Source organism: Haliaeetus albicilla, chromosome 4 (assembly GCF_947461875.1).
Source record: "Haliaeetus albicilla chromosome 4, bHalAlb1.1, whole genome shotgun sequence".
Classification (NCBI taxonomy): domain Eukaryota; kingdom Metazoa; phylum Chordata; class Aves; order Accipitriformes; family Accipitridae; genus Haliaeetus; species Haliaeetus albicilla.
In genome coordinates this window covers 23,255,662-23,272,574 of record NC_091486.1, presented here as the reverse complement: position 1 = coordinate 23,272,574, position 16,913 = coordinate 23,255,662, and the positions used below count along the sequence as shown (strand labels likewise).

The 16,913-nt window shown below is 37.7% G+C and overlaps 1 protein-coding gene across 14 annotated transcripts in view; it reads right to left on the bottom strand.

Moving 5' to 3' along the window:
- The window catches only part of MYO3B (myosin IIIB), a 213,651-nt gene that overhangs the window by 147,025 nt on the left and 49,713 nt on the right, over positions 1-16,913 (bottom strand). For all 14 annotated transcript variants that reach the window (XR_011324318.1, XR_011324319.1, XM_069781384.1 and 11 more), the window contains one exon: positions 14,249-14,394. Coding sequence is in view for 12 of the 14 variants with exons in the window: in XM_069781384.1 (XP_069637485.1) it covers positions 14,249-14,394 (146 nt within the window). In the remaining 2 variants the exon portion in view is untranslated. The remainder of the gene's footprint in view (positions 1-14,248; positions 14,395-16,913) is intronic.

Here is a 16,913-nt window from a genome sequence, read left to right as displayed (position 1 = left end):
ATTCTTTTTCAGTCTATTTTCAAGAAGGATTCTTAAGTTATCATCAAAGTCAGCACTTTGAAACCCACCCCTTGAACATGGCCTTTGCTTTGTTTCCCTACATGCCCAAGATCACATTTAGCTCCATATAAATACTGATGCTATCACAGAACCGACTTACAGACCAATTCAGCATGCCTTCATCATTATTTACCACTTTATTCCTCCTCTTCTTCTCTTCTTCTTCATTCCCTGCCTGCTATTTCTTGAAACAACACTACTGCAACCTTTGTGAACCTAGTATTGCACAGTCATTTAATCTGACTACATTTCAGTTTGTTCATATGCAAAATGTGGTCTCTCTGCACAGAATGCAGTATTTGTTGTCTTGCCTGGGAGTTTTTCCTGGCCTTACAACAGTAGCAAAAACTTCCACCTCCTGGAGGAACCTTGAGAGAAGATGCAATACAACTGTAATCTAAATGGCCTTTCATTATCATAAAATAAAAACACTGAAATAATTGTTAACTCCCCGAATACTGCAGTTATAAAGATTTATAACCAATGTCTACTCCAATAAATATTTCTTTAAAATTTTTATGAGTTCTAACTTATGATTACACCTGTGATAGAAAAGAAATATGACACTAATTGTTAACAGTAAATAGATAGATATATGTGTAGTGCATTATTACTGCACTAATCATGAGTAATGGCTAAATATACTGCATAGAATTTTAACATTAATCAAAATGATAACTGTAACAAGCAAATCAATACCTTTCAAAGCACAGCTCCTTTTCACCAAATATGTTTGCAAATAGTGTAATTACTTGTTATTGCATATTTCTGGAAATTACTTCAGAGGGCAAAGCACATAGGCATTTGGTGACTTTTTATTACAAAAATAAAATAATCAACGCACATTCATTACAATCCCAAGGATAATTACAATCTTGCTAGAATGTGACTAGTACCTAAAAAGTTTGTCTTTCTTTTTCTGCTTCTATCAGTCAGTGAACTAATTTCTTAACAAATATGAACATCAATATTCTATTTCTGAGAAAGGCATCTATTTTTCAATTACAACCCATGAAAGTCTCTGGTACCGTGAAATGTATGAGGTGCCTTATTCTCTCTGCAATACCAAACTATGTGAAGGGATTATCTTTTTTTCATGCAAAAATCTAATTTAATTTACTTGGCTCAATTCATTATAAGTGATGTGGGCTACTGAACTCCAACATTAACCATAGGCTATAACGTATGTTTTGGAAACCCACAGGCTAATGGCTTGAAATGCAGTTTTACTTCTTCAGGACTGCACTCCAAACAAGAACATAATTTTATTATTTTCCTTCAAACATCAAGTTCTAACTTGTATCTATAAGGTATAAGTATGGCAAGTTGCCTGCACACCAACCGCCCTGCAAAATCATAAGTGGAATGCGCAATAACTCTCAGAACTTAAGTGTGTATTTTGCCTGTGCGGCAACCTATGGGTAAGATGTACGCAAAAAAAAGGAAGTGTTTGACACAGGTAAAATGTGCAAGTTTTAGGAACACAAATTTATACATGCATTTCTAGGTTGCCAACTGATGTGGCTTTAACCTGAGATAGTGTTCCAGACTTAAACAAAAAAGCAACTTTTTTGCAGCCCCCCCCTTTTACCTCCATGAATGATGGATAAGCATTATCACTATTTCATAGTAAAGTATCTCTAAAATTGAGTCACACATAGATGAGAGAATGTGTGGTCTGAACAACCTCCCTGTCAGCCTTATGGCTCCAACTCCACATAACTTCCCCATCACAGAGCAATTATGAAGGGGACTACAGGTTTTTCCACCATGCAACAAGGCTTTAATTCAAACGTTACCTTCTCTGACACCCATGCAGAAAATAACGCCCTCTCTGGATTAAGCATAAAGATGGGTGTCGTGCTAGGCCATTCCTGACTGGCACAACCACAAGGTGAGGCAGGCTGACTAAAGATGGTTCATAGCCAGGAAGCCTAAGGGAACCACTCATCCACTGGACTCCTCAAGCAGCACTGACAGCAAGCCTCTTGTGAACCTAGACTTTAATGCAAAGCTTCCCTCAAGGAAGTCAGATATGGTAACATCATGTGTCCTCAAACTGTGGGTGAGTCCCATCCCCAAAAACAACATAGTGCAATTTGCTGCCTCTATGTGCAGTTGTAATACTTGGTATTTGGGGCCAGCAAAAGGAATTCATTTCTCCTTCTTTCCAGTATTCAGAGAATTTAACACAGTAACCAAGGCTTCATTTGCCTGCAGCTGTTTCAAAGAAAGGAAAAAGAAAAAGAAAAGGAAAAAAACCCAACCAAATTCATGAGTTTACACAATATAAAACCTGAAGGACCAGTTTAAAAGGGAAGCAGAATGCAATTTTAACAGTTCCTAAATAGTCTGCTTTATGCGTGCTCACTTAATATCGAACCAAGACATTCTTAAAATTTCAAGCAGGGAAACCTGCTCTGGTTACCTTGGTGATAAACTAAAGACAAAAATTGCACATAATTGCTGCTGATGTCACTGCTCCCAATTGTTTCCAAGGTTACAGAGTACCTCAAATAATTGTGATGTTTCATTTCTAGACTGTATTGGAAGTCCATTTTCTGTTCTCAGTAAATTGTTTAGTGCTGCAGGTAATCTATCTAAACCTTATTAGATAAGGCATCAGCAGCCTCTCAGCAACCTCTGGTAATGATGTAGATTTATATGTTGAAAATGTAGCTACCTATTTCTTTACTGAACAATTTGACTGCTAGATTATCTCAATTATTTTTATCCTAAGAATCTATTTCCGTAACAAAGTATATTAATCAATCATATAAAAATATCTGAACACTAAATGTCTTACTGCAAAGCAATATTACACGTGAATTATCTACCTGGAAGGAAGCTGTTCTCTTGGCTGAACGGTGGAAAATTGGCTGTTAACTATTTATAACTGACTGATTGTCCCACTGTCTTCAAACTCATTTTAAATGCAGAGCACAAGTATTTTGCTGCACTAAAAAAATTCAGCCATGCTATATCTTATCCATTGCAACCTCCAGTTTACTGTGCGCTGTAGCATGAATCTCCTTAAAAATCAGTAACTACTATATGTAAGGATTACTCTGCTACCGTCACAGTATTACTGCCTCAGGACAACTACAGACAATGCTGTTCACTACTGTAGTTCTGTCAAGAAACAGGGAACAGTTTTGAAAACACACTAAAAAAATGTATTTTTAGTCTACAATGGTAAAAGCAAGACTTTGTAGCTCAGCTCTATCCCCTAAATCTAACTAAGCCGCATTTTAGTTCCTCACTTCTAAAGGAGACAACAGTTAGTAGATGTCCATCTACCACCTCTCCTCCTGCTGGATGTGCCTTTCACCACTCGACTGCTCTCAGACTGCAGGGCTTAACCTTGTCAGCATGAAATTTTCCACTAGAGCAAAACAAAACGGCACTTTCTGTATCTTAGCAGTCTGTTATTACTTGTGTAATGGATTTTGAAAAGTAATAATTTACTTTAGAAACTGGTTGACTAAAACAGTTCATGTGCATTTAATGCATGAAATGAACTGCATATGGAGTCACTAAAAACAACTGTCAGGCATCTCAGCTTCTACCTAGAGTTCAGAGAGTGTTAGAGTGTAGCACAGAGAATAAATCAGAATATCAGAGATGATTCTTTTTTGTTTGCTCAGAAAATGGCTGAAAGCTGAGCATGTTTATTTTCATGATTATTCATTTCAGTTTCTCAATGAATTCAGTTCAGCTGCACACATTTTAGCTCTTCTATGTGTAATTCTCATGAATGTTCTAGCAACAAATATACTGGCAGGAATGTTTGCTGAAACTGTTTTAAATTAAGCACCGAAGAATATACATATAAAACAATATCCTTCTATTTGTAATTGCATGTATTCACGAGAAAGGCAGTTGGAGGAGAGACTCTTAACAAATCAAAACCCAGCAATATACTACGCAGGCAAAGTCTTCCCCAGCAGCTGAAATAGTACATGCTTACAACAGACTATTCAACAACAAGTCACAGAGCATGAATTACTTGCTGAAATTAGGCTATGAATACATCTGAACAAAGAATGCATCTGCAAAATCAAATTCTATCTGTGCACAATTTACAAAAAGGAATAGAAAGACAAAAATCAATGAGAAACAGTTATGTAGTTGTATATAAGTTATCATGTAACTGAATAGCTAAAGAAAGAGAGGAAGGAAATTGCACCAAGATGATTTAATTTTAGGACTGATTCTCTACTGTCTTATGTAGTATATAAAAATATTTACAATATTTTACCACTTTCCCAAATATATTAAAATGTCATAAGGTAATAGGGAACAGACCCTATTTTGCTACAATATGGCTGCTAACTGCATACACTTCAATTTTTAGATCTACTGCCAGACTTAAAAGACTAGTTATCCATACATACTTGGTATGGTCTTAGACACAAACAGCTTCTGCTTTTTAGACAAAGGTGACGTAATGAAAGTAATACTACTACCAGTCACTCATTACTCAGTTCAGCCCTGGCACAAATCTGTTTAAGTCTGATATTCAAACCCTAGGATGCATTTGACTTTTACCAGTTCATGTACCTGTTAGATATGTATTAGTAATGAATAACTCCTATACATCTTTATAAGGGCAGAGCCCCTGCCCCAGCATGTCTTGGCACTGTTGCAAACTGTGAGACAATGTGATAGTGACAACGTTAAAATATCTTATCCTTGTAGCACAAAACTCTTTCCCCATTAAATTAATACATGCTTTGACAGATTCTGCAAACAAAATGCCAGGACATTCATCCATCACAACTCTTTCCCCATTAAATTAATACATGCTTTGACAGATTCTGCAAACAAAATGCCAGGACATTCATCCATCACCAGTGGTGTATCCCAGGGGTCAAAATGGTCCAGTCCCATTCAACATCTTCATTAATGATCTGGATGATGTAGCAGAGTGCACCCTCAGCAAATTTGCTCATGTTCCAACCTGGGAGGAGTGGCTGATACACCAGAAGGTTGTGCAGCCATCCAGAGGCATGGAACCACGACAGGCTGGAGAATGGGCCAACAGGAACCTCATGAAGTTCAGCAAAGGGAAGTGCAAAGTCCTGCACCACTGTATGCTGGGGGCTGACCAGCTTGAAAGCGACTTTACAGAAAAGGACCTGGGGGTCCTAGTGGACACCAAGTTGAACATGAGCCAGCAATGCGCCCTTGCGGTATAAGAAGGCTAATGGTATCCTGGGCTGCATTAGGAGGGGTGTTGCCAGCAGGTTGAGGAAGGTGATCCTTCCCCTCTACTCAGCACTGATGAGGGCACACCTGGAGTACTGTGTCCAGTTCTGGACTCCCCAGTACCAGAGAGATACAAAGCTATTGGAGACAGTCCAGCAAAGGATCACTAAGATGGATTAAGCGACTGGAACACCTCTCACATGAGGAAAGGCTGAGACAGGTGGGACTGTTTAGCATAGAGAATAGAAAGCTCAGGACAGATATTATCAGTATATATAAATATATGAAGGGACAGATATTATCAATATATATAAATATACGAAGGGAGAGTGTAATGAAGGCTAAGCCAGGTTCTTTTCAGTGGTGCCCAGTGACAGGGCAAGAAGCAATGGGCACACACTGAAATACAGGAGGGTCCGCCTGAACATCTGGAAAGAGTTTTTCACTGTGAGGATGAATGAGGACTGGCACAGGTTGCCCAGAGAGGTTGTGGAGTCTCCTTCCTTGGAGATACTCAAAAGCTGTAGGGACATGGTCCTGGGCAGCCTGCTACAGGTGACCCAGGTCGAGCAGGAGGGTTGGACAAGATGTGACCTCTAGAGGTCCCTTCCAACCTCAGCCATTCTGTGATTCTGTGGAAGAAGACACAACCAAGCACACACACTTACTGACATTTTCAAAAGCACATCAGTGGTTCACTTTCTGTGAAATCACATTCAGTGATTCTGAACTCTTTGGAAAAATCAAACACAGAATGGAGATTAAAAGAATTTTAACAGAAATGAAACACAGAATTGCTTCTCAGAAATTCCCCTGGCTACCTAACAACATGCTTAGGGACCTAAATAATTTTGAACATCTAATCATATTTGACTTGTTCAAGATTATATAAGAAGTCTGTAACCTGCCGAAGAACTAGTAGTGGTCTTCCCAATCCTCACTCACCGATCTGTACTCTTTTCCACCTACAGATAAGACTCTATCCTTTAATTGCTTTGCTATTCATATACCAAGCAAGGAGGATCCCGAGGACCTTGCATTTCTGCTCATTAGATAATTCCACACTACTCTTAGATGTAACATGTCACCTTGCATTTTTAGTATTTGGGATTTTCTATAAAAATATGATCACTAATGAAAGTCCAATGTATCAGACAATAAAATAATGTCTAAGAGTCAAATTATTCCTTAGACAAGTATACATAGCTTTTATGGATATCATGATGCCCCACCTATAACCATAGGCAGAATCTGGTCTTCTGAAGTAGTTTAGTCACATTGCTGTAACTGCATTTCACATTCCTATTAAGAAATAAACAATACTGTGCTCTGAAACTTGTATACCTACTGTCAAATTATTCATCATAAGACTTTATCAAGCATGTTCCTTTAATTACTTTAACACTTCATTTTAAATAACTACAATTCCATTAATTCTTTTGGCTTTTTTTTTCCCACAAAACCAATCAACTCTAGGCTTTACTGTCCTACAACGCATACTTCTATTTCTTTACTGTTCCAAGCAACAGCAGTAAAAGTGTACACTACCTGATATATCAGTATCATGTCAGTACCAATGCAGACGGCAAAATTACAAAAAAGTTGGTAAAGCCAGCTGCAATATGAAAGGCTACATTAGCAAATGTTAATATTTAAATGTTACCTCCAAAAAATAATGTCCCCACAACCGTTCTTACCTGTTCAGATTGATGAAACTACCTGTAGTACACCAGGTGCTCCACACTGTATACAATAAAGCAAGTGAAGGTGCAAATATTTTGGCTCCTCTACCTCATACGACTGGCCCGCAGTCACGCTATCTATAGAACTGAAAGAGGTCTATTCTCTCTCTTGACATGATCGTACCTTAAAAATGACAGTAACTGAGCACTCTTAAAGAACTTCTTCAGAGATCATTACCAACATTAAAGATGAAGTGTATGTTTGCACAGAAAGTACAAAGATAATTATACTGCCTACCTGCAAACTACCGGGAAGCTGAAGTTGTGATGGTGTAGGAGGTGGAGACACCAGGTTTGGTTCTGCTAGAGCCAGGTCAGCTCCTGAAGCAGTCAAACATCACTAAATTCAAACTAATAAGCACTCCCAGGAGCTTTAGGTCTCAACACAGTACAATGCAGGTGAAGAACTACACCATTCAGTGAATACTTACAAGATCAACTCCATCCCACTCCTGGCTATTTCACGTGAATTAATGAAGCATAATGATTTTTAATGAAATTTCATTTAATTCTCAGTTTTCATAGGTTAGAAAATTAAATAACCATTTCTTATCACCAATCAGTTTTAAAACAGCTGCCTTCTACTGCTTTCAGAAGAGCAACACTTGACTGATACAGACACAGGAGAATTTGGTTCAGTGTCTGTTATTGTCAGCTGTCAGTGTAACCTAGAAAATTGCTCTTGATTTACCACCTCCCTGTAAACAGGACTGTAAAGAGGCAGATCCTGAAACAGGATCTTTGCAACATGATCTGAAATCCTCACTTTACACCAGCATATATACCCACCCTTTCCAGACTACAGTGTATATAATCTTTATCCCCTCTTTGCCACACTACTTTTCATAGCCATTACTTTTCTTTTCAAAATTTCAAATCACTGCTACCTTAAGAGATAGTACTGATATGATGTAACATTTCTCACAAGATAACATCATTTGAAGAATTTATGGACCTATTTTACTTTAAAAAGCTTAGGTGTAATGGTATTTGAGAATCTTTTACTTTGTAATATTTTGCCAAAACAGACACACCTAAGTAGCAGCAGCAGATGGATGAGGTTAAAAGGATCAACTCCCAAATTACCAACTTTGCTAGGCCACCTTCCCTTCATAATTTAGACCCTTCTGTTGGAGATTTGAAAATATATTCTAGACAGATGACATGTTAACAGAATCATTTCATGGTTCAGTGTCTTCGCAGTATGATTTATCTCTATCTCTAGGCACTGGAGGTCCCTTTTCAGGAGATTTATGAGTTAGATCCAAGAATTCATTTTGATGAGGGAGAATGTGTGCATCATTGCAAAACGGATCATTAACATTTGCTCTAAGATAATGCTTCCTTCTCATTAGCAGTTTTAAGAATAAGTCTCATGCATGTCGTATCACAACTGTTTCCAAGACACTACACATTCATATAATAAAATGTTCATGAATGAAAGAGGTTTTTAAAATTTGCATTAGTCCATGAACTTGTATCCCTTTCTCTTCCAAATCTACATAATACCATACAGATATAAGGTCCAGAAGGCTAGTGTCTAATGAAATATCTGACTTAAAGAGAAGTGGTTAACCACTGGAGGATGCTTAAGCATCTGGCCCACAGCTCAGGCCATATTATCAAAAGTACCAAGTTAATACTTACACGCTTTAAAAAACACAGTGTTTTCAAGTGCTCAGCATCCAGCATCTCCTGCTATGAAACACTGGTCAGGTTTTCAGGGGAGTGCAGCACAGTGGGATCACGTATTTTTCATGCCTGACTTGAGACACTCGGTGAATTCTGAGGGTTCACCTGCCCTCTGGAAATCAGCTATTTTGTTGAGATAAATTCAATCTCTAATCACGTTTTATGTTGCTCGACTCAATGAAAGGAAACCTCTTTACTGTTCTATTCAAACAGAGACTTCTGGTAGCTGCAAGACAGAATTCTAGATCTGAGAAACAGTGTAAGTGTGTCTGATTCAGGACAAGGATCAACAATGTCAGATCACCAGTGCATGTATGTCACCCACTTCACACTGCAGACGGTTTGTAGATACAGTTTAAAACACACTAAAAATGGACGACAGGGAGCAACACATCTGTTTGCAGTCTTTCAACTCATGCTACTTATCTAACAGAAGCATTTATGGGTCTTTCACTAGAATCTTCGTAATAAAATCCTTACCCTGAACAAGATGGGGGGGAAGAGAACTGCAAATAAGAAAGGATTGAGACATGCTATTTAATTAGAAAGGCACAGCAATCAGACAAGACAGTTACTGCTCGTGTTGAGGAAATGGAGGAGACAAAGAGAGAGACAGAGACATGAGTGGGGCCTTGTTAACTACAATGTCCTGTTAAGAACTGTCTTCAAACAAAACACTTTCAGCAGACAGGATTCTGACCAGAGACAAAAGTATTTGAATCTTTTTCCAGCAATGCTGAAAGGACAGAGATGTGAAAACTAGAAAATAAAAACAACTACAAAAATACAGAGCTAGGAACCTCAGAGCACTAATGGAGAATGCAAAAATCAAACATCTTGGTGCCATCAGAACTTTCCATATTATCAACTTCTGTCTTACAGACCAGCCTTCAGTCTTATTTGAGAGTTCACAGGGCTATCACTACAAGTTCTGTCACTTCTATATAAATACTAGCCTGCGCAGAGAAGTATGACTGGGAAGATCCTAATTTCAACAGTCTTCCAATGAGATATGTACCTAGGATGGGATAGAGAGAATGTTCATAGCAACTGGAATGTTTCATTGTGAGATATGTTGTTTTCCATTAATGTCCTCCAAAGAGCGGAATGTAAAATATTTCAAATAAAAATTACGAAGATATATCTGGATTTAAATGGGCATAAGGAGCCTCCTCTTCCAGCAATGTCACATGATCCAAACATCTTGGGTTCCTATCATGTATCCACAGACATGCTCCTTTGCAGATCTGCGAGCCATTCAACCTAGAGCTCAGTCCATCCCTGGTTCAAGTTACATAACTCAAGCATGGACCTATGTTAGTTGGAGGTGGTAAGTTTAAGAGAAGTCTTAAGTTTGGGAATAAAGTCTTCATTTCCCCAGAGAGTTTCCTGGGGACTGAAATTTTGAGTATGCTTTGCTGAATACTTAATTTTCTAAAGCGGTGTCACTCTGACCTTCCCTTCCATGGTTATAACTGCTGTATAGAAAGTATAGAGAAGCGTAATTTCTCACCTACTGGAAGAACATTTAGGCCTTGTAACTAGTACCGTCTGAATTTAATACCTGATCTGCTTCTTGTTTAGAGAACACAAGTAGTGTAGGATGTTTGGCTTTTCCCATTTTCCTGCTTAAATTAGCACATGAAAACAGTAACAGCCTAATCCTTGACTTGAGTTCTACACAAGAAGACATCTCCAAAGATCTTGGGGGTATGTAACTGTTGTGACTGTTAGTACAAAATCATTCATTCAGTGGTTGATTCAAACCCTATAAAGTCAAAGTAAAGACTCACTGATTTCAACTATATTAATTTAAGACTAAGGCTTAGCTCCACAGCTCACTAAGTTGAAACTCAATGCCAAGGCTAATGGCACAATTACTGGCTGTCTCTAGAAAAAAGCCAATGACTAAAGTGACATGGAAACTTAACTACTTTATTCCCTACTTGAGAACGGAAGAATTCTGTGGAAACACACACAGAGTTTTCTGTACCTAGCTTTGGCAATTTTTCTATTACTAACATTTTAAACTACATTCATGAGAACAGATTATTCAGTGCTTGGTAACAAAACTTGAAAACTACCGCAAAGTTTTCTGCTAATGTAAAGAAATCAGCAGCACACAAAACAGACCACCCTAGCACACAGAAGGCAGTATAAATAGAAATATATGGATTAAGTGTAGTCAAGAATGTAATGGAACAAGGAAATAATTCCTGATAACTCTCTGCCTGAGTGATGTCCAAGTGTCATTTACTGTGAATACCAATTTTACCTCTTCTTCTCCAAACTAAAGTCAAATCAGCCCAATCAACAAAAAATATCCTGGGAGAACACATACAGAAAGCAGATATATGCAGTAAATCAACAGCCCACTACACTTACTGCTCATTATTTGCAGTAGCTTTTTACACTTCTAGATAAAATGGAGCTTGACTGTAGGGTACCACAGTCACACCATAACTGTGCAACACACTTTGGTGTCATTTGGTATTAGTGCATTTAGTACAATTAACAGTATCTGAAACCTGATTTGCCAGTTTCACATCAAACCACAAGAAACCACAGCTGAAAGAGGAGCTGTTATCAACAAATTAAATTATGTATGTCTCTGTCAGAAATTAGAGTATGGGTACATACACAAGGCTGGAGTTATATAAGGTTATATTGCTTCCCAACCCAGGTGTTGAAACTACCTCCAGAATCCCAGAATTAGAAGTGTGTACCTTAGTATTCAGCTCCATTGTACTTCACTATTAATGTGGTTTGAATGGCAAATTACAGTTGTGAGGGAATTTTGGAAACTGCTAACCTCCTGCTAGTGGCCATTTTCCAGGTGAAAGCAAAACTTAGCTGAGTTCTTCCTCACTATATCCCTCAGGAGCCCTAAGCTCGAGACTTCACTTGAGATCACTGCTGTCACCATTCGTGAACTGAGGGCAGTCAGCTGACTGAGCCCTTCCTCCATCTCACCAGATGTGCAGAATGACATCTTGATTTAAACAATGGGTGGAGCAGAGCCCGCTGTAGGGACAGCTCAGGCAGACAGCCTCCTACAGAAAGCAGGAGGCAGCAGGCGCTAGTGGTTACCACCCCTCAGCTGAGAAAAGAATTCGAGCTGCATGAATAAGCTGCCTCTCATTCACTCCACCCTAACCTAAGCTGCTTGATTGCAGGTATCAGCAGAGCAATTTTAAGACATGAAGATCCCTGTGCACAGCACATATGCCTCTGGAGATGTGACGAGTGCTAGTCTCAGTTAAAAAACTTGTTGAGTCCAGAGTCTAACTGTAGTCTCACTGAGCCAAAAGCTAGGGCTGAGAGCTTTGGCTCAAATGCACGATGGATGCAGAGAAAGTCTTGGGCAAGAAAATGAGAAGCAATAATGAAAAAGAAAAGAAAAAAGAAAAAAAATAAACCAAAAAACCCAGCAGGGTTCCTTTTCTTTTGATTGGATCTTACAATGACACCAAGTCATGTGGAGAGAGGAAATAGGGATTGACTGTGCCTTTCCTCTTCTCACAGGGCAGCTAAGCGTTACCAAATAAAGGTAGCAAGTGGCACATAAAAGGAGAGAATTCTTCCAATAAAATACAGCTACCCTGTAGGCTTCTTTGCTACTAGATGTTACTAGTAGTATAGTAGGTAAAAATTTGTTTTGGATAAATTCAGAGATGATACTCAAGGATACTAACTACTTAAAAATGACCAAATAGCTTAACATTAGCATTTATAACTTCAGACACAGATATTATCATGAAAGCAGAAAGTATAAAGATGCCAGATCCCTGAACTCAGAGGATTTTGGATTGAACAGTCTCAGAAGGTGAGCTGTGATGTTTCTGTATGCCGCTGCTTGAACACTCAACAGCCAGTGCTTGGAAGAACCACTTTCAACCTGAGAAGAGCCTCAATGCTCATGTTGAAAATGCTGTTAAAAATGTGTGAATTGCAGCACAGATATCAGGAACTGCACTTCTAAAGATTACCTCTGAACTGTCAAACTACTATAAGAGGGGAATGCACCTTTTCATCATATTTAGTATCCCTCTGAATTGACTTCAAACAAATACCAGAAGAGAAGGTCTATCTCCTATACCCCAGGCCCTTATGCCATCCAACACTCATCATAGTCTGCTTTATCTAATATAAATGCACAGTTAACAGCAGCAGGGTTATAGCTCATAAAATGCAAAGCAGAGGGAAATCTCTTGACTTAAAAATTGCTACCATTCTATTTAGTAAATGTACCCATTATTTAATTCATCAGATAGGTACTTCACCTTTGTTTTGCTAAGTCATACAGAGATGAAACAGCAAATAGGGAAAGAGGTAAACTACAGATAGAAATCAAAGCCTCTACATGTCCTATTCTATGTATCTTCCTATTGCTTGCTGTTACTTTTGGTATGGCTTCTGTCCTTTTAAACTGTTCGGAGCGTTGATAAAATGTATAGATATTGCTTTAGTAACAAGAAGTCTCCCTTGCTGTCTTAATTGCCAGGACCTGTTTTATACTTGTGCAAAGGCAACAAGATGAACCACTGCTTCAGTATGAATAATTTTGGAAAGAGGGGTGGCAGTTCATGTCTGAGCTGGGTAGGAGATAGAACTCAGCACAACGGCATCTGCATATAATTAGACTTAATCAGAAATGCAAATTGCAATCAGAAGACATTTTAAAAGCTTACGGTAACTGTGCAGATAACAAAAGGTCAAACACTTGCATTGCTGAAGGTTTTAAACTGTTATCAGTCAGTGGCGATTCTTTATGAACAAAATGTGGAAAAGAGAAGTATATGCCAGTTTAATCAATGATGGACAAATTCTTTCTATATTTCTTCTATTATTACAACTGTTCTGTTGTTAAACTCCATTTTACACTGTCAATCTCATCTTATTATTCAGGAAGACTCAATGACATGAAAACAAAACAAAACCAAAAACAGACAGCATGAAATAATACACCTAATTTACATGACTATAGATAGAGCGAATTTCTATCCATTTTTCATATCCATGTATGACAATCCAAATCTCCACGTTTTAACATCCTTGGGTAAATGAAAAAATAAATTATGACTACAGTTTGCTGAAACTACCAGACTGCTTCATAGCATTGTCAAAATTGTGTGGTTTTCTCCACAGCAAAACAAGCCTAAGACTGTAGGGGAATAACATTTTAAAATGTTATTCAACAGTTACGAATGGTGGCTTCTTCCTCTTTTGAAACAAATGTTTTTATCAATAGTAGCTAAGAAAAGTACTTTTGTAGGGAGGTACCTTGATATTATACGATTTTATATTCTAAGATAAGAATGAAATAAATATGTAAGTCTTCATCATTTCAAGGTGTTCTAAATATAAATTATTGTAGAAGTCAGGCTGAAAAAAAGGTCTTTAACATTACAGCTTTTTAATGTTTTTTCCTATGAGAGATTCTTAGGATTTGAAGCACAAATGTTTACCAAATATTTCTTTCTCCTTTGAATAGATTGCTTTTGAACAAACTAGTGAGTGAAGACAGCCATCTAGTGCCATACCTTGGAATTTTAAAAAGGGTTTTCACTGGATGCATGTCAAATAAAGGAGGGTCTCCATCTCCCAGTTCAATAGCTGTTATTCCCAAGGACCATACGTCACAACGAGCATCATACGAGTAGTCATACTGTTGTTCACAAGCAATGACCTATCAGAAAAAAGCAGAGAAAACAATGCTTTAACCTAATGTACAATTCACACCATCATGTCTAAAATCTTATGTAGCTTTTAAATCTGTATGTTTGCCTGTATATCCCAATTAGGAAAAAACCCACAAAAATGTAATAGTAAATTAGAACTTCTCTTAGGTTTATTTTCTTTAAAAACAATCTCCCTCTTTTTTTAAAGCTCTGTGGGATGCTTCAAATATCTATCCTAAGAACATCACTCTACTAAATTCTGTTCTTGAAAACACTTCTTACAGAAACCTATTACAATAGCAGAGAACCCTATTGATGTTTTTATTAACTTCTATGACTATTCATGAGGATAGACTGATTTGCACAGCTGTTTTTTAGATAAGAATATTCCATCAGTCATTTCTGCCAATTTTTTTTTTTTTACTTTGTCTCTACTAGATTTGAGTAATTTAAAAAAAAAAATCTTAATTAACACACCATGTACCTCGCCTAAGAAAAACTGAAGTTAATAGGAATCTCTCCTTGGACATCGGAACTGTTTTACATCACAAACTTGATGCACACTTCCAGCTAACCCACTGTTTGCATTCTAATCATAATGTAACTATTCATATAAGCTGGAAACAATTCTGCATTTAAATGTGAGATTCAAACTAAAGTTTAAATTTAGCCCTTATCTTTGCAAAGGGATGAGACAAAGGCTTCACTGCCTTCTATTCTGTCATGATTTGGAATCCTGACTCAAGCTTGTCTTCCCAAATCTCAACAATTAGACCAACTCCTTTAAGAATTTATCAGATCCCTGCATATTGCTAGTATCAGCTTCTATTATTTTTCTCGTTGTTTTAAGTATTGTTACTAATTTGTACTTAAGATAAACAGAACTTCTGACAGCATGTCCTAGGATGGCTGTATCTATGTTCTAGAAGATTTATTATTTTTTTTTTAACTTCTGTATTACTTCTGAGTTCTTACATTAGGGCTTCAATTTAGGACAATGCTTTGCAGAGACGCCAACATGCAAGTCAGGACCCGAGGTAGCTGCTAGCAGAGAGCCACTCACAGCCTGCTGTAAGAAAACCTTTCCTGAAGAAGCTGCTGATTCCAGCTTAACCTCTTGGTTACTTTCTCCATAAGCTGCACCTAAAAGAGGCATTCCTGTCTCAGGTAGAGATGCTATCCAACAGGCCCGCAGGACCTGTCCATCTTTTACTCTTGGACTCATGATCCCATCATACAGCACTCATCATTTATTTTATCAGAAAACAGGGGTGTTGAACATACTAGTTAAAATAATACTGAAATGTATATTTTAGTTTTTGGGGGGCAGTAAAGTTGGACATTAGTTAATTCCTTTGCTATGTACTAACAGTTTGGTTCTTTTTCTAGAGCAAATCAGTCCAGAAAAATTAAGACCTTTCCTATCATTATCATTGTTTTGACAAGTGTTCAGAACGCTCTCTTCCTCCTCAATTTTTCCAGGCTAGTATGCCTAAGAAATTTCTTTTCATATCCTACTGACAGTGGTATTTCCCCTTTATTGCTGTAATGTCAAAGAATCTTCTGATAGAGTATTAGACCAGTGTTTCTCAACTATTGTCTGAGGAACACTGGTGGTCTGTAAGACATGATAAAGTGGTCAGCAAAATGTCTGCAAACCATCTGAGACAAACATACATACACATTCCCCTACACATCAACTACCAAATAAAGAGAATGGGGAAAAATGAAGGTAAGCACTGCAAAAGAGGGAGGATTTTTTTCGTCAAACTTGAAGAGGCAGAGTTTTGTTAGCTAATGTGGTGTTTTTCAAAGTTGTCACATGAAGATCATTTTCCCATCTCCCTTCTCTTCAACAGAATGTCTTAAGTGAAAGCTCTGAAATATTTCTTAGTTCTTCAAAGAGTTCATTACAGTCTTGATCTCATCCCAGAGATCCCTCTATCTCTTGAAAAAGGTAAGTTTTACTGTGCAGTAGATATATTCTATGCAACTCAAGCTCAAGCAGAGCGCTTTAAACCACCACCCTTATTTCAGAGGCCTATATGATAATTTCATTTCCTTATACCATGACTTAGACACAAGGAAAGAAATCAAATTTGATGTAAAAACCTGTAAGAAAGTCAGTGTGGAGATCAGAGTTACTTAAATAATATATTTGAAAGAGGCCATACTTGGTGTTGGCTGGAGTTTCCTTCACTGCAGTTTTTCTCAGAGATTGAAAGGAAAGCTTGTATTTCTTGATTATTTTTGTTTCTTTAAACAGTTCCCCAAATCATCTCTATACTCAAGGACACTTCCTCAAAAAAAAAAAAAAAAAAAAAAATCATGCAAGTCAGCTTCCAAGGCCATGACTCGGAAGTTGCAAGTAGCTTACCCATATGTGACTAATTAAACGCACTATGTTCTTCCTTTTTTAACATATGAAAAATATTTATCTGCTTGGTTAAAAAGCTGCTAGAGCCCATCTCCTGGAAGTGACTATCTCTGAAGTTGCCTGGTTCTCATCAGCGTGCTGAGTCCTTTG